At 53.5% G+C, this 26068-nt stretch overlaps 9 protein-coding genes across 9 annotated transcripts; 3 read left to right on the top strand and 6 right to left on the bottom strand.

The window, feature by feature from the left end:
• Positions 1-678: 678 nt before the first annotated feature.
• Positions 679-1896, bottom strand: N7459_002407 (intradiol ring-cleavage dioxygenase; the record flags this gene model as incomplete). The annotated part of the gene is made up of 3 exons (XM_056941592.1): positions 679-1201; positions 1259-1583; positions 1641-1896. 3 exons carry the CDS (start codon positions 1894-1896, stop codon positions 679-681), a joined length of 1104 nt encoding a protein of 367 aa, XP_056803447.1.
• A 1259-nt stretch (positions 1897-3155) lies between these two features.
• Positions 3156-5049, bottom strand: N7459_002406 (uncharacterized protein; the record flags this gene model as incomplete). The annotated part of the gene is made up of 4 exons (XM_056941591.1): positions 3156-4077; positions 4129-4590; positions 4662-4832; positions 4895-5049. 4 exons carry the CDS (start codon positions 5047-5049, stop codon positions 3156-3158), a joined length of 1710 nt encoding a protein of 569 aa, XP_056803446.1.
• Positions 5050-5927: 878 nt separating this feature from the next.
• On the top strand, positions 5928-6728 carry N7459_002405 (SDR family oxidoreductase; the record flags this gene model as incomplete). Its single annotated transcript, XM_056941590.1, has 1 exon — positions 5928-6728. One exon carries the CDS (start codon positions 5928-5930, stop codon positions 6726-6728), a length of 801 nt encoding a protein of 266 aa, XP_056803445.1.
• Positions 6729-7478: 750 nt separating this feature from the next.
• On the bottom strand, positions 7479-9131 carry N7459_002404 (putative MFS sugar transporter; the record flags this gene model as incomplete). The annotated part of the gene is made up of 2 exons (XM_056941589.1): positions 7479-8839; positions 8927-9131. 2 exons carry the CDS (start codon positions 9129-9131, stop codon positions 7479-7481), a joined length of 1566 nt encoding a protein of 521 aa, XP_056803444.1.
• Positions 9132-11193: 2062 nt separating this feature from the next.
• On the bottom strand, positions 11194-12581 carry N7459_002403 (uncharacterized protein; the record flags this gene model as incomplete). Its single annotated transcript, XM_056941588.1, has 6 exons — positions 11194-11599; positions 11666-11808; positions 11871-11937; positions 12002-12153; positions 12206-12304; positions 12372-12581. The coding sequence occupies 6 exons, from the start codon at positions 12579-12581 to the stop codon at positions 11194-11196; spliced, it is 1077 nt and encodes a 358-aa protein (XP_056803443.1).
• A 1285-nt stretch (positions 12582-13866) lies between these two features.
• N7459_002402 (uncharacterized protein) lies at positions 13867-15863 on the top strand (the record flags this gene model as incomplete). The annotated part of the gene is made up of 7 exons (XM_056941587.1): positions 13867-13998; positions 14055-14125; positions 14180-14293; positions 14358-14440; positions 14502-14556; positions 14622-15087; positions 15162-15863. The coding sequence occupies 7 exons, from the start codon at positions 13867-13869 to the stop codon at positions 15861-15863; spliced, it is 1623 nt and encodes a 540-aa protein (XP_056803442.1).
• Positions 15864-16640: 777 nt separating this feature from the next.
• Positions 16641-19170, bottom strand: N7459_002401 (uncharacterized protein; the record flags this gene model as incomplete). Its single annotated transcript, XM_056941586.1, has 5 exons — positions 16641-17063; positions 17124-18000; positions 18054-18156; positions 18222-18884; positions 18948-19170. 5 exons carry the CDS (start codon positions 19168-19170, stop codon positions 16641-16643), a joined length of 2289 nt encoding a protein of 762 aa, XP_056803441.1.
• Positions 19171-19979: 809 nt separating this feature from the next.
• Positions 19980-22627, bottom strand: N7459_002400 (GH92 family glycosyl hydrolase; the record flags this gene model as incomplete). Its single annotated transcript, XM_056941585.1, is given in 4 exon segments — positions 19980-21475; positions 21492-21870; positions 21929-22397; positions 22452-22627. 4 exon segments carry the CDS (start codon positions 22625-22627, stop codon positions 19980-19982), a joined length of 2520 nt encoding a protein of 839 aa, XP_056803440.1.
• A 2428-nt stretch (positions 22628-25055) lies between these two features.
• Positions 25056-26052, top strand: N7459_002399 (ribulose-phosphate 3-epimerase RPE1; the record flags this gene model as incomplete). Its single annotated transcript, XM_056941584.1, has 3 exons — positions 25056-25298; positions 25370-25621; positions 25786-26052. 3 exons carry the CDS (start codon positions 25056-25058, stop codon positions 26050-26052), a joined length of 762 nt encoding a protein of 253 aa, XP_056803439.1.
• Positions 26053-26068: the final 16 nt, after the last annotated feature.

Below are 26068 nucleotides of genomic sequence, written 5' to 3'. Positions count from 1 at the left end.
GCGATGGTTTCACATCGGGACAGGAGCCGCATCTCATCGACAGTCCATTCCGAGGCGGGCAGACTCTCACTGGGTGGCAGTTCCCGCGTGGAGGTTTAAGTTCGATATTCTTCTCTTCGCGGCCCCATCGCTCGGTGCTTCTCCGTGTGCTTGGCGTGACGAACTTGGCCGGTGGAAAATGGGAGACTGGAGTCGATCAACGATGAGGCAGCTGGAGGGTAAGGATCCCGCTGTGATTCTCATGGATCGCCGGTGAGTGATGCGAGGGAAACTACGTTGGGCGCGGGGGGGAGTATGTTATATATGGGAGTACAGAGTGACCTCGGGGTTTCCGCCTTCGGATCGCGCCTGCCATACTGGGAATGGTTCCACTACTTCTTTTTCTACGATTCCTTTCCAGATGGCGCGCGGAAAATACTATACATTGCCCAGTATTCCACTGTTGGCATCGCACAATCCACAGAATGTCTCCATCGTTCGCGATAGATCCTGCTCGGGACGGCGATCAGGCGCCGATCAGGGGGAATATCGTCTCCAACAAGATTTCTCTATCTCTCGATTCCGTACATCCTCTAGCTGATTGGCAGAGACCGTCTCTCTTTTCCTCCCTTTCCGTCGCGCCCATGTATATATCTACCCACTTTGGAGCTAGCTGTGCAGGCGAACTTCCACAGGGCCTCACATTATCGAGCTGTCCGAGTTCTGGTGGCCACCATTATCATCATGATAGGCGGCAATGCTGTAGTAGGAGTTGTCCGTGTAATCCGCCGTGACATTGATGCCGATCTGAATCCAGGCGAACAACCCATCGTCAAGGTCTTCGCCGAGATAGATGTACTCGGGGAACGGATCATAGGCGCTGTCGGCTTGCAGCACACTCCACATGTCGTCCGCATTCGACGTGACACTTTGCGTGTTGGTGGTGTAGGGGTACGTGTCCTCCACTGCCGACCGAAGTACCTCGTTCCAGAACAGTTGGCCGATATGAGCCACGCTGCCGGTGCCCACCTCGATGGTCTTGTTGGGGAGGAGCGTCGCGTTGAGATGGGTCAGGAGGTGCGTGTGAGTGGCACGGCCATCATAGTGGCCGGGGAAGATGGTGTCAAAGTTGACAACCCCGTCGCGGTCCGTCTGCTGAATACCTCGTAGGTAGGTCGAATCCCAGCCCGCGGCCGCATAGTTGCCTGACTCCGATATGCCACTGTGGAGGTTAGTTGCGATGCCAGTTAATCCACAGCCCACAGAGCAAGACACATACCTGTACACCCCGGTGGCATTGGCCTGCCAGATATCCACTAATGCTCCTGGAACGGGCCGACAGGTGTTGATATCGATATACTGCACCTCCAAATGAACATCGACACCCTCTGAATAATTTTCCTCCTTGACATTGCTTCGGACAACCTCCCCCCAGACATAGTAGGGACCATCCGTCACCGTTGGGGTCAAAATGCAGCTTGTGTTGGCCGAGAAGACCATCGACTCCGGAGTGTTGGCACTGTAGTCGAGAATCCCCGTCTTGTTGTGGTTGACAGCCTCCCACTTCTCGAGAGCGGCGAGGTTACGGCGCCACTTTTGAGGGCCTGTGGTGAATGAGCAAGAAGATCAGGACCTGGACTCAGCGGGAAGGGGCAACGCACTGGCAGTGACACCACGCTTCTCGCGAAGTTGGTGCAGGGTGCGCGAACGACGTGCAATACTACGCTTGTTGAGCTCCCGCGCATGGAGGGAGTTCTCGCAACCACCAATCGCACGCTTGGAAGCAGCAGCGAGGGCATCTCTGGCGTGAAGCTCGCGTCGCACCACATGAGGGTCGTGCTTCTCGCCGGGGTGGGCAATGGCCGGGGCTGCCAGGCATGCCGCGACGACGGTCAGGAATTTGGAGAGTTGTACCATGATGAGAACAACTGGTAGGATGCAATGGTAAAAGTGAAGAGATACTGTTGCCAATGGACGCTCTCTCCATGGTCGATATGCCCGGTTTATATGTTTCTGGTTGTCTCGGTGGTTATTCTCTGACGCGTCATTCTGGAGCTAGAAAATACCCCATGGAAGCAGAACATGGGTGAATAACCGGTGTATTCAGGATCACTGCTCTTGCCAGCGATTTCTCGGCGTTGATCTCTCTAGTTGTCCAGCCCACGGGTGCTTGGCGCCGCGTGTCAAGACAATCCGAGACGGCCGGTAGACAGGCGAGCCCCACGAGCTTACTCGAGTTGAGGAGGGATCGACCAGCGTCTGACGAATGAGTCGTCGTGGATTGCAAAGAGTCGTCGTGGGATCGTGAATGCGGAGGGCGCGCGTTCGTCGAACGAGTCCACCGAGTGTGGTTGATTCTCGATTGGGGGACCGCGTCAGCGACCCATGGGAGACTAATATACAGATCTTGGCACCGTCGGCCGGCGTATGGCGGATGAGAAGTGGAGAGAGAGTGATCTTTCCGGGGGTTGTTCGTAATGGATGACTATTGTTGAAGGGGTGAGTGGTGGACGGAAAGAGCAGGCACTTTCCAGTAAATCAGGAGCCCCCGTCGTTATCCCGCCTCACGCCGCCACTTATCACCAGCCGGAATACACTACAAGAGATGCTCGTGTCATTTGGCGCATCAGCTAGATTACTGACTGGAGGCGTAGTCATTAGGCACTATCCACTAGATTTCATGTAGAGCGAATCCACGAAGACAAGTGCACCGAATTGAACCATGAGCAATTACTAGTTTCAATCGTGGCCAGAGCACGCCTGCTCCTTTTGGTAAACTCCAACAGGCAACTAGAGGTGACGCTCGATGGATTGCAACAACTGCTGCCTATTGGCTCTGCGGGTCTGATGTCCTGCCAATGAATAGACGGCTCAAATACATCGGTTGACAGCCGTTCTAGCAATGCAGCGAGAAGTGGAAGAAAGTATTGGGTGTTTCACCCGTCGCATTTGATACCCTATTTGATGGGGCATGCGGTTTGTGCTCTTGAGAAAAGACGAACTGGATGGTCAAGTGCTGTTAGATAACAATCAGCCCCAAGGGCACGTTCTCAATGGCATCCGTATCCATGCCAGCCGTCAGCCCTAGCAGTTCGTACTAGAAATCGAAATGTAAGACGGACCTTTTCTCCTGTGTTCCTGAGGTTAACACAGACAGCGAGAATAGGTCTGGGCATTCAAACATCCATCTTCTCGGAGTAATTTTCCGTCACCTCTTCCTGCGGATCGAGTGTAGACTCTCGCATAAACGGACTGCGCTGGCGGATGTCGGGCCCTTTGAGAACGAGTACCACCGGGACAACTGATAGAGCGACGCCCACGAACCCGAGCAACGAACCAGCCCAGCCGTATCCCAGCGTTTCAAAGAGCTCGTAAGAGGCTAGTGGAAGGAAGGCCCCAAAGGCGTTCCGACCTAGTGAAGCTGCCGAGAGTGCTGAGGCTGCATACTTCTCGTAAGCATCGGTCAAATAGTTAACCACGGCCATATAGATAGAGTATATTCCCACACCAGTGCAGCCAATACCGAGCGTAGGAACAATCCAGTGAGTAGATCCATTGCCTACGCTACCCCAACCATACCAGAAGAGTCCACCTGCGAACAGAAGACTGCCTGGAATCGAAGTGTACAAACGAGCTTCGGGAATGGGCCGGCCGGGGGTCTCCAGGTTTTTGCGTGCGGATTGTAGGTAGATCCAGTCCTGGATTGGATTGAACACAGTCCCAATCACTGCCCCAACCGAAATAGCAAGTTGAACGAGACCCGTAGCCAAGGTTCCCCAGCCATAATTATGGCTGAAGGTCTGGGAAACACTCGAGAAGAACAGAAACAAAATCCCCCATGCGAAGCTAACCCAAAGAGTGAAGAAGGTGACAACGGGCTCGGTCAGGAGCATGCGGGTAGGGCGTTCAAATGACACCTGGAGCAGCTTCCACACGCTTGTGGTATCCAGTTCGGACTCGGCATAGATCGCGCGACCAGTCTCTTTGCGGAGCTTCTTAGCGCGTTTCTTGAGTATGACACCAGCACGAGTCTCGCGAAGAATCAAGTAGAAAATTGGTATCAGAGCAGCATTGTAGATGATCTGGACATAAAAGATCCTAGGCTCAGTCAGCCGGGAACGATCGCGATACAGGCCGGGCCTGCCTTACCATCGCCATGGATCCTTCTTGTGGATTTCCTGGATGGCAGAGCCAATGAAGGGTCCCAGTGCAATCCCAACCACACTAGTAAACCCAAACAGCGACATTGGGAGGCTGCGGGCCTTGTCACCATACCAGACATCGCTGATACTGCCCCCGACGATGTTAATGGAGACCGACGATGCGCCGCCTCCGAAAAAGCGAGTGACCACGAGCGTGGCGAAATTCTGGGCGAAGGCAGACGGGAAAAGCGAGACGACAAGGATGAAGTAGGCGACAAAGTATCCCGGCATCCGACCGGACGATTCGGTCAAGGGGACGAAAATGAGAGGCCAGAATGCCGCTCCCATATTCCACGAGGTCGTGGCCCAGGCCAGATTAGGGAACGGAGTATTCTGAACATGAAACTGTTGCTCCATCCAGGCATTGCCAGCGCCGTAAGAGCCAGCGGGCAGACCTGTCAGGATGGAACTATGGCGATCGATCAGTTTGTGTTCCATTAACGTAGAGTTCAGATGGATCGGGTAGCCAGTCCCACGTACATGAAGCACACCGTTAGTGTCAGCACCCATTTATATGTTTTGCTCCAGTTGAACGGATTATCCAGGTCATCGGGACCAGACCAGGTATGAATCTCGAGATCTGCACTGTCGCGCAACGGATTATGGCCGACATGGCCGATATGAGGCTCGCGGTTGAAAAACGACCGCACTCTGAGCACCCAAATCAGTTCTAATACGAGCAAGTGTTCGAGATCCGAAGAGTGAGCCCTCACCGGGAAATAAACGAATCGTTAAATTCATTGTGGTGTAGAGTACTAGTAGTTCGAACTGTGGACGGTCGGTGAATCGATGGTCGGTGAATCGATGGTCGGTGAATCGCTTCGCCTGGGTGAGACCGCGGCGCTTGGTCGATGGTCTGACTCTCCATGATGCGATTCCATCACACCAAGAGTTCCTCTGCCGGACACAGCGAATGATCCCAATAATACCATCGCGGGCAGATGGATTGCTGAGTCAACGACTACCGACTTTGAACTGTTTTTGCCGGCGGATTTCGTCATGTCAGACTGTGGATAAGATCTTCGCAAAGCCCATAGGTGCAGGAGTGGTGCCAACGCTCGATGATTGCATGAACCGGCGTCGAAGGTTTCGCGAACGAGTCGGGAATCCTACCAGTCTAGAGCCATGGGCATCCATCTACCCGGCATCAACGAGTCTGAGTGCCTTCGATTGGCGCATCGTTCAAGGTGGGGCGATCGGCCGCGACAGCGCGCATCGTTCGCGACAAGATGACAGCGACCTAGTCCAGATCGCAGACCATACAAAGGACAGTGGTCTGGTGCCTGTACTTCAAAACGCCTCAGCATTGGACAAGGGCCGGTGAAATCACCACGGGGGTTTCGGCGAAACCGGTCGATGGTCGGGGCCAGTCATGACATCACCGCTCCGCCATCAAGAAGCCCGTGACGAGTTATAGAGATCGCGAGTGGGAAGTGGAGTCCAGCAAGGCCTTTGAGCAGGCGCAGAACCGGGAATGTGAATGGACAGCTCCCCTCGTCACCTCCGTGGTGGCAGCGTATCAGAGGAATGGGGGGAGGGAGAAACCGGGATACGAGATACTCCATCATTAGGTCATTGTCGAGGGCGGGGAAAGTCGCACTGGCACGTATATATAGAGAGGTAATCTTCTCACGTATCATCCTCCCTCTCATCTCTCATCTGTCAACTCTCATTCTTCTTTCCTCTCATCCACTCACCCTCCTCTTTCTCCCGTCTTCTACACTTCGCCGACAGTTCCAACTCACCATGCCTATCCCCGTCCCCCAGGCCGAAAGTCTGAAGGATCTCTTCAGCCTCAAAGGCAAGGTGGTCGTCGTCACCGGCGCTTCCGGTTCCCGCGGCATGGGTATCGAGGCCGCTCGTGGCTGCGCCGAGATGGGCGCCGACCTAGCTATCACCTACTCTTCGCGACCAGAGGGCGGCGAGAAGAACGCAAAGGAGCTTGGAGAAAAGTACGGGGTCAAGGTCAAGGCCTACAAGTGTGATGTGGGCAACTGGGAGAGTGTGAAGGGTCTCGTCGACAACGTCATCAAGGAGTTTGGCAAGATCGACGCCTTCATCGCCAACGCGGGTCGCACGGCGGACAGCGGTATCTTGGACGGCTCAGTGTCCGACTGGACCGAAGTCATCCAGACTGACTTGACCGGAACCTTCCACTGCGCCAAGGCTGTGGGCGCTCACTTCAAGGAGCGTGGCACCGGCAGCTTCGTGATTACCTCGTCCATGTCCGGTCACATCGCCAACTTCCCACAAGAACAGACCTCCTACAACGTCGCCAAGGCTGGCTGCATCCACATGGCCCGATCGCTCGCCAACGAATGGCGGGATTTTGCCCGCGTGAACAGCATTTCCCCCGGATACATCGACACCGGCTTGTCAGACTTTGTGGACCAGAAGGTGCAGGATCTGTGGCTGTCCATGATCCCCATGGGCCGTAACGGCCAGGCCAAGGAGCTCAAGGGTGCCTACGTCTACCTGGTCAGCGATGCCAGCACGTACATGACGGGCAACGACCTGCTCATCGATGGAGGTTACTGCGTGCGGTAAACAAAGCCGGTATACACAATGATCGGCGGTGCTCTGATCGGGATGCCGTCATCGAGGCCCGCTTGGCAGAGCTATGACTTCATGTTTCTAGTTAGTTCACCGAGGACCCTGGGGGTTCTCTTCACCAATCAATCTATCTTAATCATGCCGACAATTGCGCATCGCCACCTATCCTACAACCCTGCCCCTCTCCGGACCAGCGGTATGCTCACGGTAGAATCGCCCGTAGTCACTGTGTTGCTCCCACTCCAGGCGTAGAGTCGTGTTAAAACCGAATGAGCTACCCCGGCCCTACTTAATCGACTCTCCACCATGCCGACCGAGATTGGAGCGTTTTCAACCAAAATGCCGGTCCGGACTGGTAGCTCGGCATTGCCGAGTCGCGGCCAGTATCCCGAGTCAGGCGAGGCCGATCTCGGTCCAAATCAGCCACGGTAGTTAATCCATTGCATATCCCACGCCACGCGACGTCTTGGCAATGCGAGCGTGAAGCACTGTTGAACGGACACTACGCCAGGTAAATCGGCTCCAGGGTCATTCGTGATGTCTAGTAGACTCGTCGATCGGGGTCAAAGTGCACCGAGACAAGATCTTTGTTTGGGGAAGTCGGAGACTGAAAAAGCAGCCAAGTATGACATTGGGACTTGGTTCATTCTGATGCTATATACATATTTCAGTTCGTCTATATGAGAAAGTCATCTTCACGACCAAAGTCCAAACCAGTAGTGTGCAAGTTCGTGTTGTGCTACATTAGGCCTTCGGTGTGTCCTTCCCACCCGCATCGTCACTATCAATGCCTTTCACTACGTCCGCATCCACGCTGTGACCGTCCGCAACGTGCATTTTTGGCATGGTGCGGGCGATACGAGGCGGGTCGAAAATGCTGCGCGATTGCAGAAAGATTTCATCGATCTCCTCCAGCGACCGGCCATTGGTCTCGGGAAAGAAAAAATACACCGTCGGCACGATGGCGGCATTGAGCACGGCGAAGATGATATAATATCGGTACGAGATCATGTCGAAGCCAACCGGGGTCACCTCGGCCAGGAGGAAGTTAAACATCCACACTGCCGAGGTCGAGACGGCACTGATGGCTGCGCGGAGCTGCAAGGGAGCCACCTCGGTCGCGTACAGGAAAGTCAGCCCGGAGTAGCCGACGGTGAAGATGAATTCAAAGACAAAGAGAAAAACCACCGCCGCAATCAAGGAGCCCGTGTTGTTGGTGACCGACGTAGTACCGGCCAGGATTGCCATCGACACAGACATGCCCACCGCAGACGAAAGCATGAGCACGCGACGACCGAGACGATCAATGGTGAAATAGGCCAAAAAGCCACCCAGCGGCTGCGTGAGGCACATCGAAGCGGCCAGAATCCGTGACTGAAGCGGACTTAGGTGGAGATATTGCTCGAAGATGGTGGTCGCGTAAAAGGTGATCAGGTTGATGCCGCACATCTGCTGGAACATTTGTCCCATTGCGGCCAGAACGGTGCGGTGAAACAGACGTTGCTCACCCATCTTCAGCATATCCTTGAAGGAGCCACTTCCGCTCAGAGCGAGAGAGGTCTCGATATCCCGAATGTCGGTCGTAATCTGCTCGGAGCCGGGCTCCACGTCGGCGAGAGCAGCTAGAATGTGACGCGCTTCGGGAACGCGGCCTTTCTTCACCAGCCATCGAGGGGATTCCGGGAAGAGCATGACGAAGGCCATGACCACCAGGGACAGGACGATCTGGAAGGCGAGCGGGAATCGCCATGATACCGAGTTGCCTGTCACGAAGTAAAAGCCAAAATCAATCCACAGGGAGATGGTGATGCCGGCGCCGATGAAGATCCCATCCGTAACGACGTGCGCGCCTCGCTTTGTCGCCTTGGAGATCTCGGATTGCCAGACGGGCACGGTGGCCACGTACCCTCCAGTGCCGTAGCCCAGGACCAGCCGGGCCACGATGAATTGAGTGAGGGAGTACGAACTGGCCATCAAGACTGCGCCGATGATGGAGATGGCGGATGTGATGAAGATGACCCGACGTCGACCGAGAACATCGCCCAATTGGATGCACGACAACGACCCAAACATCCCTCCCACAGTGTACAGTGCAACCACCGTTCCTGCAAGGCGCCATGCGTGTCAGATATCAGCCGAGGTCTTGCCGCTCGCTTGGAATTCCGCGATCCGGGTGACTGGGAGGAAGTTACCTTGAATGGTCGAGTTATGATGTTGCTGCGCTCCCTTCGTGGTGAGCGTGTTGATCTGGGGGAAGGTCTGGGCAAAGGATTTCAGGGTCAAGAGACCTCCCGTGACCCCCTGGTTGTATCCATAGGTCACAAACGATGGACAGACGACCAGCCAGATGATGGCTCGATTCAAAGCGGAGCCGCGAAGGCCAAAATATGGCTTCATGATGCAGGGTTGGTCATAGAAGAGCGCAGGATGCTGAAGATGACCCCAGAGTCCGTGATCGTGCTCTGGCCACGGTGAGTTGCCCCCACCCAAAGGTCAACCGTGAAGCTAGAGAAGTGTGCCATCATATATACCAACAGCTGGGCTCGTGGCGGCCATCGCCGTCTGCCGGACGATCGCGACTGCAACGGATCCAGCACTGGATGGGCCGTACGTCCACCCCGGACCACGCATCGCAACGCCCATTGGCGAGATCGGGGGCTTCGGCTGCTTAGCGTTGGCCCGATCTGCGGACAGGTGGACTCGGCATCCCCAGGCGACGCCAAAGGGGATTCATATTAGCTAAAAGTCTTGGTTTCCCCGGATTCGTGCTCGCGGCACTTGCATCGCTGGGGATCGCGTACAGCTTCCCCAGGAAGTTTAATCCGTGTCTGACCCAAATGGTGACAACCAGAGGTACGCCGCCCTCCTGGACAACGTCTGTGAAGACGATGGGATTGGAATCCGCACGCACAGTGGCAGCACAGACTCCCCGCTGGTCGTCGTGTCTTTCTCCACCGCGATCCATCGGACCCGGCCGACGGCGGCGAAGGAACCTCGGGCCACGATAACATGAACCAAATGTCATGGGTATTTGTCGAATTCTGAAAGCACGTCTGGTCCTCCTTCGATTCTAGATGCCGCTTCTCCATCTTTTCTCGGTGTTCCATCGTCATATCTGCGTATGCATTCCTTGAACCCGGATTCTCATGCACAAGAAACGATGCGATAAGCTACTTCTACCTCAGCCTCGCCGTGTCTCCGTCCATGGGTGATTGCCAGGCAAATATTTCTCCACGCGACGAGAGGGCATATGGGAGATACCCCTGGTCCATACTGAAGGCAAGAATCCTGGATCTGTCGGAATCTTTCCATGCTCGGCTTTTCCTAGAACCACCGGCATTCGGAGCTTGCGGATATTTGCCATGCAGATGTCCGAGGAGCAGGCATTGACTGGCTCGTTGGTCCCGTTAAATTGGATTGCAGTGGTAGGCCAGACTCGTTCTCGGTCTATCATCTTCTTGTTCCTTAGGTTGTAGCCCTGTTACATCAATCATCCACGCTGAACCTGATCCAAGACTTTGTCCTCGGTCCATAGATGGAAAAGGCAATCGGCACTGGAAACAGCATTCCTGTCAAGCATCCAAGAGAAGTCATGGCCCATTTCACACCAAGATCGTGCAACTGGCGCCGGGCCATTATCAGTGTTATCTGGTCGATTCTCGTGTTCGCAGAGCTTTTTGGGGATGGGACGTAAAATGAACAGCCCGCGAGACTGCGAAGCCCTGGGGTGTGACGACAGTTGCTGTGCTGAAGACGGACGAGTCAAATGTCATGCATATCATGACCGAGGGTCATTGTGATGGACCACTTTCGCTAGTGAGATATTCAGAGGTTGTTCCCATGGGAGGCGAGAGTCGCTAAGCTGGATAGGACGCGACATGGCAGTCTGCCAGATCACCCATCCCATCCCACCCCACAATAATCACTTCTTTGCTAGTGTCAGATCTCATCGTGCCGAAATCGTGTGACGGTGAGGTCGACATGCTGCCAGAATTAGGTGCAGGGCCATCTGCTAGTAACGTTTCCAGACTGGCCTCATCTGGTCTTCTGTTGACCTTGGAGGAGGTATCTCGACTCTGTCTGTATGCCCTTCCTGCATGGGTTGTCGTAGTTCCAGTCGAGCATGACAGAAGAAGGGTTTCAAATGAGGCGGAATGCAGAACGGCAAGAGAAATAAGAGATTAACGGCCACTTCACCTTCCTTTTGGAATTGAAGAATCCCGGCTGGGACTGTCTTGATTCAGCACTCGTGCATAGTAACATTGCACGCTATATATGGCTCGGGAGCAATGGGACCTTTGCTTAATTCCAGACCTGGCTTACGTATGACCGCTATTAACAACCAAAAGAGAAAGGAAGATGATCCTTTTATACGGAAAGCGTGGCTCAACTCGAGTGAGGAAACTAATCTGGCATTCTGCATTATCTTCGTCGCGTATTATACGGTGTGTATCCGACGTTAATGTCTTCTTTTTCCCCTTTCAGAAAGTTCTAATGCTTCGCGAGCCACCGAAATCTGTACACTCTTCATGATGCGATTCTCCGCTGCCAGCGCCTGTTGATACGACAGAGGCTCTTCTTCCGTCGACGCGTACGGATCCCGGGGCTTGAACACCCCTTTCATCGTCCGAGAGCGAGAGCTATGGGAACTTCGGGAATTCGAAGCTTCGTCCGTATAGGCTAGGCCATTCTCATCCACATATGCAGCGATAAAGGGTTTCATCAGAGGCGTGATGAGGACCATCACACTGAGAGCGACGTGGATTTCAGCCACGACCGTAGCTATTGTCCCCTCCAGGCTGGGATCGGAGGACTGGATCTGCCGATTCATGTAATAAAGATGGACTGCAGAAACGGGAATGAGACTGGATAAGAGCACGCAGTGCGTTAGCGCTAGACGATCGAGCTCGAGAAACGACAGATGGCCTTACACAACGCGGCAGCTGAGGATCAAAACAACAACGACCTTCTTGCTCAGGCTGGTCTGGAGCCTTGGGATCGCTTGTACTGGGTATAGGATCAGGGCAGCTTCCAGGACAATGTCTATGGCAGTGATAGTCTGCCACCGCGCAAACTGCGTGCACGTTGCGGTGAGATTGACGACGGAGACCCATCATACGAACCAAAAGAACTTACCAGTATGTCACATTTTTTGTCAACATTGTCCCAGGGACTGGAGGTGCAGCGCACTGCGAGCATAATCCTGCAATGTCGTTGATATCAATATTTGACCGATTCTCGTGATTCTAGACATGGGAGAAGCTCACACGGCTGCTGGCCCCCATAGAACAATCACCGCAAGCAGTGCGTATGTCATCCACTGGAAGCTTCGCAACGTGACGGTGCGGTAGAAAATGGCCGTTGAGGCCTTGGAACATACCATGACCGACACATACAACAGGTCTGCGCAATAAACGGTCTGCCGTATCTCGTCGTTAGCAAGAATGTAGAGTCCGTAGCAATTTGCTGACCTTGTCCATCGGGCTTTTTGCGGTGATCAAAGCATCGGTCTTGCCCCAACCAAGGTGGATCGAGGCAGAGACCACGCAGGTTTGTGCCAGCGCGAATACCTAAGAGCCATTCTGTCAAGATATTTCTCAAAAAGTTCTTCTTCATTAGGGGGTGCCTGATGCATACCACCGTCAGTCCAAAACACCAGTCATCATCCAGCTGTCTGGCGCGTCGATTGTATGCCGAGTAGACTCTGATTCCCAGAGATCCCAGAACCAGAAACATGGAGAATGCTGTCAGAACTGCAATCAACCCATTGTGGTTGATGCTGTTATCCACCGTCAGCGGCGGAGTAAATCCTGCTGGCATCGTGGGGGAGGGAAGTGCCGCCGCCATGGCCGACAGCGCAGGTTGTTCCGACAATCCACCCGCTCTCTTCGGGACCAGACCTTGGATATATCCAGTCTGAGGTAAACCAGTGAGCACTACTGGAGCAGCTTCCAGCACCAGGGTTTACGGCTCTCCGATGAAGAGGCATGCATCCCCAGTCCAACTCGAGTTCGTGGTCGTTGCCCCGGGTGGGCGTAACCGCAAGATTATGGCTACACGACGGCTTTCACGAGGCTTCCACAATGCGTGGTAGGCTCGCACGTCGGAATCAATAGGAGCCGGGTCAAGCACAATTGAGAATCGACAGAGTTCTGCTATCGAGGCCTCGCCGCTCGTGAGACTCGGTCGTAATTGATCAATTTGGTTCGTTCCGATCATGGTCCAATCGCGCACATTTGCAGCTCGATCTAAACGATTCCACAATTTAACGCACTTGTTCTATAGGGCAATCGGAGGGTTTGCTTCATGGTCACCGTTACACCAGTCAGCTCTAGTCTGGCCGTCTGTCCAGCGCCCAATCATGCCTGTCATAAAGCGACACTTGACCAAGGTTCTCTGGTGAAGAGTTTGCGACTCGTTGCCAGGTTGACGAGCAAGCATGTCAGCATACATCTCAAATCCCCACCAGCTCTCGCCGACTATTCGGACAGAGGCCGCTCTCGGATAGGTACAGCAGGTCAGCGAATGAAGAATTCGATGCGTCATCCCCAGTTTAGTCACACAGTGGCCTTGAGCGCTTCGTGTCTGTGTCGTTGCAGACTAAACTGGCTGAAACGGCAATAATCCCAGCCTTTGCGGAGACGAGTCTTCCAACTCCGCTTGATTACATCTTACGCCTAGCCAGTTGTCTCTGGTTCGTTCAACTGACGCAATATTATTTCGACGGTAGGACATCACTCTGTTAGGAAGGGGTTTCTCCATTAGAAGTATAGACATCATCTCCTCGCGGCTCAGACCAGAAAGACCTTGACCCGAGTCCACTACATTCGCTTGTTGAAACTCGTCTTGCCTTGCGATGTCATACATGGCTTCTTAGATGATATTTATAAATCCTGCGGTCTTGAGGGAAAGCTGCAGGGGTGTTGTCTAACTGGGCGGATGATACATCGGGTTCAACTCCCGACGAGGAATGTTCATCTTCTGTACAACCTCCATCCCCTATCGCAAGTTCTCTTTCCACTCTCTCCCTTCCTCACTATCGGAGCCTTCTGAGCTACCTTTGGAAGAAATTCAATGCCATGAGCTGTGCTTAATGGCTTCCAGCCCCAGGTTGTCATTAACGACTCTCCAAATGACCCGACAGTCAGCCACCAGATTTCAGAGAATGGAAGTCGATCTTCTCAACAAAGGTCTGTCGGACGCGGATGGTACACCGCACGACCAGAATGACATGCATCGAATGGGAAAGGTCCAGGAGTTCAAGGTACATGCTCCGCGGTTCTGGAAGCACTGGTGATCATCGGCTAATGTCTATTGAAGCGCAATTTCCGCCCTCTGGCAGCCCTGAGCTTCTCAGCAGTCCTGCAGGCCACATGGGAGTTTATACTTATGTGAGAGAGATCGATCCAGATTTTCCTAGCCAGGACGCTTACATGCTGTGCCAGTTCCAACTCACAAGGACTTCAAAATGGCGGCCTCGCCGGACTCTTGTGGAGCTTTGTGTGGACCTTCATTGGATTCGGCTTCATCATTGTTTCCCTCGCAGAGATGGCTTCTATGTGAGAACTGGCTCAGGGAAGCATTCGCTCTCCTCAGAACGAGCTAACCAGGATCGGATTCTAGGGCACCAACCTCGGGAGGTCAATACCACTGGGTCTCCGAGTTTGCTCCTGCCCGATACCAAAGGTTTCTTAGCTACTCGACCGGTGAATATCTCGCTCTACCCCATTGATGCTCCATACCTAATGCTTGTTTTTCCCTATATAGGGTGGATGTCTGTACTAGCATGGCAAGCAGGAGCGGCTGCTGGAAGCTTTCTCACGTTAGTACCTGGCTCTTAGCGCTGCGACCTATGGTGATGACAACCGAACTGATCTTTACCTCCAGTGGCACCATTATTCAAGGACTGATCTCCATTAGAGATCCGTCATATCAGCCGAAGCCCTGGCAAGGAACACTGTTTGTTTGGGCAATGATCGCTATCATCTATTTCTTCAACATTCACGCGGCGGATTGGATGCCCCGAATCCAAAACCTGCTCTTTGCTCTCCACATAGTCTGCTGGGTCATTGTTATCACCGTGCTATTGGTTCTTGCGCCCCACAACTCCCCTAAAGCGGTGTTCACGGAGTTCTATAACGGCGGTGGCTGGCCGACGGTCGGAGTCAGCTTGATGATTGGGCAAATATCGGCCATATACGGATCCCTGAGTGAGTCCACAGCCTGGCAGCATAACTCCTCTTCGGACCTTTGGGCTCATACTTTGGCAGGTTCGGATGCAACTGCACATATGTCAGAAGAGGTGAAAGATGCTGGGAGATATGTCCCTATTGCTATTGCATGGGGCTACTTTGTGAGTCCTCGCCACGCTCCAAGTTGCAGATTCCGACCCATTTGCTCACGCACACCCTTGCGACCCTTGCGTAGGTCAATGGGATACTGGCTTTCGTGGTCATTGTCGGCCTGCTACTAGCATTACCATCGGTTCCCAAGTCACTAGCCGACAGCTCGGGGTTCCCGTTCCTCTACGCCTTTCGAAACATTGTTTCCACCGCAGGGGTGAATGGGCTGACGGCCATCATCTTGATCCCGGTCATTTTCAGCAACATTTTATTCAATGCATCCACTGCCCGTCAGACCTACGCATTTGCGCGTGATCGGGGACTTCCATTTGCCCGATGGATATCGCATGTTGATCCCCGCCGGCGCATCCCAGTGAGAGCTATTGCCCTTTCTTGTCTCATCAGCGGCCTGTTGTCCGTCATCAACATCGGTTCCGAAGTGGCTTTCAATGCCATCATTTCTCTCAATGTCGCCGCTCTAATGTACACCTATGCCGTCTCCATCAGCTGTGTGATCTATCGCAAGATTTACTGTCCAAACTCGTTGCCCCCCAGACGGTGGAGCCTAGGAAGGCTGGGCCTCGGCATCAATCTGATTGGTCTCTTGTATGTGTGCTTTGCCCTGTTCTGGTCATTCTGGCCCCCGACGCCCTCCACTACGGTGCAGGATTTCAACTGGAGTGTGGTCATCTTTGTGGGCGTGTTTGTCGTGAGCTTGGTTATGTATCGATTCCATGGCCGACGGCAGTACTCGGGCCCGGTTGTGACTGTGCAGCGACATGAGTGAGCTCCAGGGGCTTGTTGCTAACAAGTCAGTATTCGATATGACACAAATGTAGATACTCCAGTCTAGGAAATTATACCTCGCTACTCGCTGTCTCCTAGGACTGGTGTTCGGACAAGCGTGATGCTTAGCAGTATCTACTGTGATCTCTCCTCTCACCCTGAGTTGTTATCATTCAAATAGAAGAGTGCGTATGCGGATGAGATGCGCCAAGTGGGTAAGGTACTGGTTCCTCTCTAGAACCATGTTTGGAGGATGATTCCCACATAGCTCACTCTGGTTAATGGGCCCCTTACGGTTCATAGCATTACTAACAGTAAGGCTCTATTACAGTTGACATGAGAGGGAGATAGTGCCGAGGTAAATGGTGCATAACAGCAGTATCTAGGCAGAGGATCATGGAGTTCCTTTAGACCGATTTTATGTGCATGATCTGAGAACAGAAATCGTCCGATATGCCTTGTTCTGCTACGTTAGTGAGCTACTCACGTCATCTCCCCTGCAAGGCCTCTGATTTGAACTCGTCTTTGTCGCACCAGCCTTAAATGATACTTGTTCTTGTATCGAATGGATACGATTCAGGAGCTAATGACGCCGATTGACCTTCTATATCCCATCAGGTAGAGAATATCGATGTAAAAATGAACCTCCAAGACCCGACCAGTATCCGCATCAAAAACACTACCCTTGGACTTGGACAACAACCAGACAGTAAGGAAAGTGTCACATTCTCTTATTCAACACTACTCCCGTACTGATTCACCATTGCGAAGGGATCATTTACACATGGATCACTGTTCCTCCCTCCTTGCGAACAAAGTCGAGAAAGCCCTGCAGATAGTTATGCTTTGGTTGACCCACGACAAACACGGCAGGCTTCCCAAAGGGAGCCGAGATGTTATAAATCGTCTGGCCACCCTGATACTTCTGACCAGACCAAACATGAGTGTAGGTCTGGTTCTGGCCGGGTAAATAAACGTCCACAGTCTTCCGGCCTGCATCCAGGACCGGTGCGACATACAAGTCAGAACCAAGGAAGAAACTCTCGTAGCTGATCTTCTTTGCCTGTGGGTCACTGGGATAGTAAATCACAGGCATTCGGAGGAGAGGCCACCCGCGGGTCTTGCTCTCGGTATCCAAGATCTGCCGACGGTAGGCCGCCAAGCTACTGAACATCCGCGCGTTGTAGGCGTAGTAGGCGTACTAGTGGATCGATTGGTTAGAATGAATGTGGAGTACTTTGTATCAAATTGATGCACTCACGGTTGATTTGTTAGAATAGAATTGAGCATTAACAGCAGGGACGTTGCCCTCGTGGGAGCGGAATACTGCGCTGGAAACAGCAGAGAGCTCTCCCCAGCGACCCAGAAGCTCGGCGGTGCGGTTTACCACCCCCGAATTGGTCCATGTTGTGGTGTATCCCCCAACTTCCATGTGTCCATGCGCATAGCCAGACAGGCCCATATGACCTATGACGGTGACAGCAGACTTGATACCGTCATTGACACCCCAATCAGTGTCCTGGTCACCCGCCCAGTATAAGTTCAAGTATCGGTTGACCCCCATCGAGGAGGAACGCTGAAAAATGATCGCATCTGAGAACCCAGGCACACTCTTGGTCAGAGAGTGGTGCAGAGTAGCCCAGTCACGCGGATATTCGTTGTGATAGAAGAAAGGATTGACGCTCTTATTAGCAAAGCGGGTGTCGGAGGTCGTCGGGGTGTACTCTCCAAAATCACACATATAGCCAGACACGTTCGCGCTCCAAACTTGCTCAAGAAGAACGTCTCGGAACCAGGACCGGGTGGCCGGGTTGGTCAGGTCGAGAATTCCAGCTTCGATACCCGGGCCACTAGAGACAATGGCCGTGTCATCGGTGGTGTAGTTTTGGATCATGTAGCCACCCTCTGTGGCTTCCAGGAACAGGTTCCGACGGTATCCATCAGACTTGGTGCTTACATTGGCCAGAAACGGGTTGATGTACGATAAGGTGCGAACATTGTGCTCGTCACGCAAGGTCTGGACGAATTGAGTCCAATTTGGGTAGAGCTTCGAGTCCGGCTCCCAGTTCCACCAAAGACGCGATACGGTAAGGTTGAGATAGTCAAGATATGAGGCGCTCTGGCTATGTGTACCACTCCTGTTCAAGGTTAGTAGGGTGTCTGAGGGGGCGGAGAAAACAGGAATCGGTACCAATCTTGAAGCCAAACAGCCGCGATCGGGCAAGACTGGCGGAGCCCTTCCTTCACAATTCTGTTGACTTTTGCCTGGCCACCTTGGATCCCGAGCACCGCGCCTAGAATTTTTTTCATGATAGCAATTAGAGAAGACCCAACTACACTGGCACTTGAAACGACTCACCGGTGTCAACCCAGCGCGGTAATTCTGGCATCTTTCCAGTATAGTCAGTGAGCATTGAGATGCCGTCGAGCATGCTGCTTGCTTGCATGAAGTATCCATCGACTTTCAGGGCAGCATACCGCACCGTCACGGCCCGGGGGTTTTTGAAATCGAAGTTGGCATAGGCGGTGCTTTCCTGGGCCAAGTGGAACACTCGCGCGTTGGAACTGATGTATTGAGGAATGGCGTGGTAGGTGGTGAAGTGATCACCGCCTGCAAAGAAACTGTTCTCGTCTTCGAGACGAGTTGTGGGCTGGTCGCCCCGGCCGACTCCTTGTTCTCTCGAGAAGATAGGAACGGAAGTGTTTTTCAAGGAAGCGTATGAGGCTTGGCCTCCCAGTCCATAGAAGTCCTCGGAAGGCGATGAGCGGGAAGTCAAGAACAGCTTCGTGACAGGGTCTGTTTTCGTGCCGGGGTTGACATTGATATGGAACGCAATGCGGTCTGGGAGCTCAGCGGGCACGTAGAAAGCAACGCTAGCTGTGACGTTCCCGCATCCTGATAGAGTACTGTGGACAACTGCCGCGTGGTTGTTGGCACTGCCATTCCATGTACTTCGCGTCACTCGATTTATGCGCTGTCCGGTACACTTCGCGTGATCAACATCGGTGATTTTGAAGTTTCCTGTTTGATGGTCGTCGTCAGGAACATATCTCCCAGCAACTCAGGTTTGTTATATTGCCTTACCACTCGACTCCACAACCTGGTCCAGCCCAGAACTTGCACTGAGAAACGCTTCGTTCGGCAGTGTTTCCCATATAATGTGATTGGTACGGGCGATCGAGAGGTGGTTCGTGCTCTCGTCCACCGTGAGGCTAAAGCCATTGCCTAGATCCCATGGTGCCTGAACTGCGAGGGACGGGACAGACGCCGCAATGACCGTCCAAATCCAGGTCTTTGGCCCAAGCATCTTGCGTGATTGAGTTGACTGGGAGAGACTTGCACAGCGCCAATTGAGTCTCTTTATAAATTGGCCGGTTTACCTTCGCCCGCGCTTGCCGACGCTCCAGGTGGCTTCTCGGGACAGCATCATCGATGGCCTCCGCGAACCCTTCTTGTCGACACCGCAATGACGATCAACTCACCGAGGACAATATTAATATCAAGCGGCGCCATTGCAGAGTTGGTGGCGCCATTGCCCCACAAAGTTACCAAACTCCCCACTCGGCTCGAGTCGAAGTTTCCGCTCGGCAAGCTACCGGCGCTTTTCCCCTCGTAAGCTCGTTGCTGAACCCCAAATGCTGCGGCCGAAGGCCGGGGTTGGCAAAGGATCGATCGAGCTCGCGATGACACAGCTGGTATAGCATAGAAGGACCGTGGTGACTAGAGAAGGATTCCGCGAGGATGTCGAAAGGTGGAGTCGTAACCTCCGCATCTTCATTTCTGACTTTGCGCCGGTAATTCGATCTTCCTATCCTCATCTCGCACGCATGAAAGGCTAAAATAGTAAAGAATCACGGTACTTGCGCCATTGCTAAGAATATACATCCTGTCTGTGAAGGCTGGGGCCTCTCAATATATTACCAAAGCGTAGTGGATCTGACAGGTATAACAGTTCCAAAACCACACACCCACACACCACCACCTCTCTCCTCCTCTCTCCTCCTCCTCCTGGACGTAGTTTGGTATCATACGTGATGCTCAAAAACACTCCGGCTTGGCCCCTATCAATAATAGTCTTGATACTTGCCCAGTAGTGGGCCCGAAAAGACTTCTGTTCTACCTACTCCGTAGCGGGTTGGTCCCCCACGATGTAGGGTGTTCGCTCATCTCAAATTCGATGCTCGTTGCATGGACAATATCTCCATGCTTGAGCATCGGGAACGCAACATCTCTGCCATCGATCTTCAGGCTTTTGATGTACGGCTTCCTGGGGGCTCCAGGCGCACTGATGAGTAAGACCTTTTCGGGCTCATTTGTTATCGCTCCCCCGGTGGACGCACCAGCTGGTAATTGAATGGATACCTTCTCGAAGAACGGTGTGCCCACGACGTATTCATCGCTAGCCGGGTTGACTGGATAGAAACCGAGCGCCGAAAAGAGATACCATGCACTCATCTGGCCCAGGTCTTCATTGCCGCCCAGTCCCCCACTGGTGGCGTTATAATTCGCCCAAGCGATCTCTCGGATAACCTCAGCGGTCCGTCCAGGGAAACCAAGGACCGAGTAGAGATAAGGCGTGTGGTGGCTAGGCTCATTGGTGTGGTCATTATACCCGCCTTGAAAATACACATCCAGTTTGTCCCGCATGGCCTCTCGGCCACCGAAAAGTTGAGCCAGTCCCTCCACATCATGCATGACATCAAACGTGTAAACCCAACGGTCACCTTCCGTCCAGCCCCATGTATTATTCACCCAGGTGCCATTTCCATTCCGTGCCTGCATAAACTGAGTTGCATTGTTCCAGAGGTGTGCATAGTTACCAGCTCGATCACGAAGTGCTGTTATTGTCTCTTGGTCAGCCCCAGCGTGTATCCCGACGATTGAGCAGGCGTAGTCGTCAAAAGCGTAGTCCAAGGTGCGGCTGGCCGACTCGGACCAGCCGTCATTGGCCACCCAGCCTCGCTGTATGTATGAAGCGAGTCCAGCCCGTACCTCGTACGGGGTGTTTGGTTCGCGGTCATAGTAGAGTAGCTCTGTGTCCCGGTCCGGTGGCACAAAGGCATCTTTTCGGACAGCGGACCAAGTCTTGTGGATATCAAAATCCCAGAATCCTCGCTCCAGAGCGTTGGCAAGAACAACATCCGCATTGGTGGCAATCATGATGTTGGTTTCGATCATGTTGGCCCACATGGGCAGCCGTCCAGTCCAGTCAAATATACGGAGTAGCGTTCTCATCATGCTGTTGACGCGTTCCGGGGCAAAGAGTGTGAGTATAGAGTGTTCCGCTCGGTACGTATCCCAGATTGACCAAGATTGGTAGTACGAGTCATTACTGCTGTGAACGCTGTCGGTATATCCAGAATAGAAAGTGCGTAGACTTTGGTCATCACTCGAAAGTGGCTCGGAGAAATCACTTGGGTATTGCAATGCATGGAAAAAGCCGGTATACCAGATTGTACGAGGATCATGGTCTTGATCGGTCGTGTTGGAACCCTCGATTTTCACACAGTCCAACTTTTCGAGCCATGACCTTTTGACTCTCCCAACCGTATCTTCAAATGTCGAGGCATCGGGAATTTTTAAGATCCAAGTTTCGACGTGCTTGCTCGACACTGACATAAGACACACCCTTGCGGACCTCGAGCCTGGAAACAGTTGGTTGAAACTGCACGTAAGCTCCAGTGAAGTTCCCGTGCCTCTGAGTCTCGCCCTGCACGGTCTCATTTCCATTGGCGACGCCGTGTGTAACGAACGCTTCTGAAAACCGAGATACAAAATAACCCTTGAATGTGGATGCATGGTCTGGCCCCAGCAAGTAGTCTTGTCGCTCCGTATTATACCCGTAGACCTCCCTTTTCTCAGTATCGATATGCACCTCCCCAATCCAATTTCGCCGAGAGACCTCGATGAAGACCCAGGGCTCGGCTGCTTCGTCGGTGCCAATGTTCCCTTGCTGCTGAAAGTCGAGCCGAAGGTGGCCAGCATGGGAATCTGCAGACATAGCCACCTGTCATCGAATTAGCATTGTTTCGAACACAGCGCTGCAGCAATGACGAGAAAACTACCTGTATAGACTGTCGATACTCGTTACTGTCGGAAGTGGTCCCCGCAGACACTCCCTGCTGTACCTGACGCTTTCTCGTTCGGCCATTGGCACCTTCTTCCACGGCTTCTGGCACAGTGCCAGCACCTCCCGGGTCCGGTCCATCCCCGGCCGCTTCCGCGGTAGCATTCCAGTCACGGTCTGGAAGCTGCGTCGCGTCGAGAAGCACTTCGTAAACGTAAGGCGTGCTGTTCTCGTCGCTCTTTTCAAACGCAAGTCCTCGGTTCTGGAACAGCGGTTGCACATTACCCATTCCAGGGGTCAGCACCACCTGCCCAGCCTCTCCCATCCAGATGGCCGGCTGATGTGTGGCCTGGAATCCATGCAGCAGCCGGTCGCTGTAGCTATAAGGGACCTGTGCGATGAAATTCTCGCGCGTCTGCGGTGTCCAGCGCGTCATGGCGAAGGGAGGTGCCACGGAAGGAATCATTCTGTTGAGCAGGGACTGTCAGCGTTGGATTCCAGCCAAAGATTTCACAACACACCCTCCATTGTCGTTCGGCGTGGGCCCGTACGTCCCGATGAACGGATTGACGTAGTCGAGGACTCCCGCATTGTCATGATAGCTGTCAGGGTTGCTCGAGGTCCCTGTTTCGTCCCGGGTCACAGGCCGAGCGGAGATCCCGGCAGCCAGAGCTAGAGCGAACAGAGTGACATACATGGTCCCTGAGGGCGCAGATGCGGTCAAGGGAGGTTGAAACGCACGTGAGATGACCAGCGAGGCACGAAGGTCTCGATCCAGGATATCTTATAGTGCATATTTCACGCTTTCACTGGGCCGCGCGGGGATTGCAAAGTCCCATTGGAGGAGTGTTGATCTCGATTCTGTCGAAGCCAAACCCCGCGGGGTCCAAGCCTCCACGTCACATTGGCCTCGCGAGTTCACTAGCAACATAGTGGAATAGATTGATAGCTTTCAGATGCACTGAGCGAGATCTACTGGTGTCTCGCAAAGTCTTTCGGATCTCAAAGAGTGAAATAGGAGCAAAGGGAAATAGTTAGATGGAAAAGGCTCATTCCCGGTGCGAGAACAAGAAGTATGAGGATCACGATATCTATATGTAACCTCAAACGAGACACAGTTCAGTCTTCGAAAAAAGCGCCAAAAGGGATATCGGTGGAAGAATATTAACTAGGAAAACCCTGGCGTCAAGGATAACATGAGGTTTTCGATCAAGACACGTATAGGAATCGCACCCGTCTCAATAGAAGTGACTTTGTCTTCCAGAGAGCAGGTGCATATTACCAGGGCGTTCTACTCTGCTCTTGGGTCCGTATTGAGCATGGGGGATGTGATTAGCAGTTCGACCGAATAGCCGACAGAAGCCTGAGCCATGCATCTAATATTATTGAAGAACCCTTCGTCGGTACTGCAACTCGGGCGGGTCAAGCCCCTATCTCCCACGAGGGTCCAGACTTTTCACGTTGATCATGGCAGGATCTTCGGCGGCAAGGGCGTTGATGAAAACCACCTGCATCTGACAAGACCTGGACTCGGTGGACTTGGGCCTTATCAGCACAAGCTAGGCGATCAGAGGGTATCTTTCTAGAATGCGGACATTGACGATCAAAGGGATGGAAAAGATCCCATTTAGCTTCTCGACCTGCACGAGGCCCAGTGCGGAAAGAGAGTCTGTAGTCGATCCAATTCAGTCAATCACTTCTGTGCTTTCAAATGTGCATGTCGTTGTGGTCTTTGGGGAAGCATCGTGTCTCCCCACGCGCAAGTACATATGTGAGTAGATAAGTCATTCTTGCGAGCCCCGCTGTGGCTTTTGCCCCTCCATTAGCGGCATCTTGATGGACCCGATGAGCTCGTTGGGATATGGAAGGATAAGATAGTGATGAGCTAGGAGAGATCAGAGGGGAGTGAGGGAGAATTGCTGCTTCCCCGTCAAAGCAAGAGTCATCGAGAGCCTGGGGAGCGTCACTTTGGCTACAAGAATCGGAAAATTGGCCAGGCATTGGGGCCGGAACACAGTAGGCCGAGCACTGACAGACTCCCACGGGCGGCCCCGCTCTGCATCCTAGGGCCCGCGTGCCACGGTTTGGGGGAGTCGAAGAGCGGTTATCCTGACGGCTATTGAAGCATTCAGGAGAAGCTCTTGCGGCCTATGAGGCCAGTCCGTGCTGAGGCTTTAACGACGGAAGAGCGGGCTGCGTTTGAATGCGCTGTAGTATACTTCGGGCGACTAGACCAGCGAATAGCGGTGACCTTGTTACGACTTTGTCAAGAGATTGATCGAGACCCGGAGTCGATAGACGGCCAATTCCGAGCATTGCGGCGACACCAGGGAGCGCCCAGGGGTTGGGATGTCAAAGCCGCAGCGATTGGCCGGTCGAGTGCATCTTGCCGAGCTTCGACGCGTTTTCCAGGCGATTCCTCCAATGAGCAGAAGCTTTCAAGGTTGAGCGCAGACGTCCCGGCAGATCGGCTTCAGGTCAGCCGACCTGCAAGGTTTTTCTCTTCTGAGATGATGACGATGATCAGTCGAGCGTGTAACTATAGAATAGTCACTTGGGCGGGTTTCCTGGCGATTCCGGAATCGCCCAAACGGGCAATCCATTCAGGGCCCTCGTTGATTTGTCAGAGACGTCCTTTTCAACTCCATTCGACTCCACCCCACGAGATGGGCGAATAATGGAGCCGGACATGTTGACACCGTGGGGCCGTCGTGACTACCCAGGTTGGAGGGTGCAGATGATTGCAAGGATGATCTGAAGCTTCCCCCACGTGAGGCGACGAGCCCTTATCAACGCGTTTGCATCATGTTCTTTTTCTCTGTTGGAATGCAAGTGCAGCAGTAGATGGAGTGGTGAGTGAGAGTTGCAACCAGATAGTTCCGTGCAAGTGAGGCGAAAAGAAGAAAAGAAGCAAAGAAAAGAAGCGACGGGAAGGATATATCTGACGGTGAGCGAAGAAAGAAGCCGGCATATCCACCTTGGGTTGCCACTCGGCCTGATGTAAACACGATAGCAGCACCAAGCTTCATTTATCCCTCCCCCAACCTTCCGCAATCCCTCTTCATCATCCTTTTCTCTCCCCCAATTCCTTGCCTTGCTTTCCATCCCACCCCCACGCGATCATCATGACGCCGCCTGCCATTATCGCCCCCTCCATCCTCAGCGCCAACTTCGCCAACCTGGGCCATGACTGCTCCCGGAAGATGGAGGAGGGCGCCGACTGGCTCCATGTCGACATCATGGACGGCCACTTCGTTCCCAACATGACCATCGGATGCCCGGTCGTCTCCCAGATTCGTGGCTGCGTCGATCGGCCACTCGAGCCCTGTTCGCGGGGCACTTTTGACTGCCACATGATGATCATGGAGGTGAGCTTTTCGTCTTGTCGACATGGCGACATTCATGCGAACCTGCGCTGACTCGCGATTGACTCATTCAGCCGCACAAATGGGTCAAGGAATTCCAAAAGGCCGGCTGCGATCTGTACTGCTTCCACTACGAGGCGGCCGTCTCCTCCGTCGCCGCGACCGATCCCACCGACAAGGACACGACCCGCCGAACCAGCCCGCGCGAATTGATCAAGTACATCCACGAGGAGGGCATGCAGGCCGGTGTTGCGATCAAGCCGGACACCCCGGTCGACGTGTTGTGGGACATTCTGGACAGCCCGGAGCTGGCTGAGCGACCAGATGTGAGTGTCGCCCTTGGACTGCATTTTGCATTTGGTTTCTACAAGGCATTCTCTCTCCTAAGCCTGGGATCTTGTCATTGCGGTCAATTTTCGCGTGGTTCACGATTCGCTCGTTTTTTCTTCTCTCCCCGGAGATACCCTGCTAACATCGGATCGCTCGGCAGATGGTCCTCGTCATGACCGTACACCCCGGATTCGGCGGACAGAAATTCATGGCCTCGGAGCTGCCCAAAGTGCAGGCACTGCGCGAGCGCTACCCAGACCTCAACATCGAAGTCGACGGCGGCCTGGGCCTAGGCACGATCGACCAGGCCGCGGACGCGGGCGCCAATGTGATCGTTGCCGGCTCGGCGATCTTTGGCGCTGCAGACCCGGCCGACGTCATCGCGAAGCTGCGCGAGGCGGTTCAGTCGCGACGAGGTCGCTCTTGATGATGTGACCATATCA

Source organism: Penicillium hispanicum (assembly GCF_028827665.1).
Source record: "Penicillium hispanicum strain IBT 35686 chromosome Unknown utg000002l_segment0_segment0, whole genome shotgun sequence".
Classification (NCBI taxonomy): Eukaryota; Fungi; Ascomycota; class Eurotiomycetes; order Eurotiales; family Aspergillaceae; genus Penicillium; species Penicillium hispanicum.
This window is presented reverse-complemented; position numbering and strand designations above follow the sequence as displayed.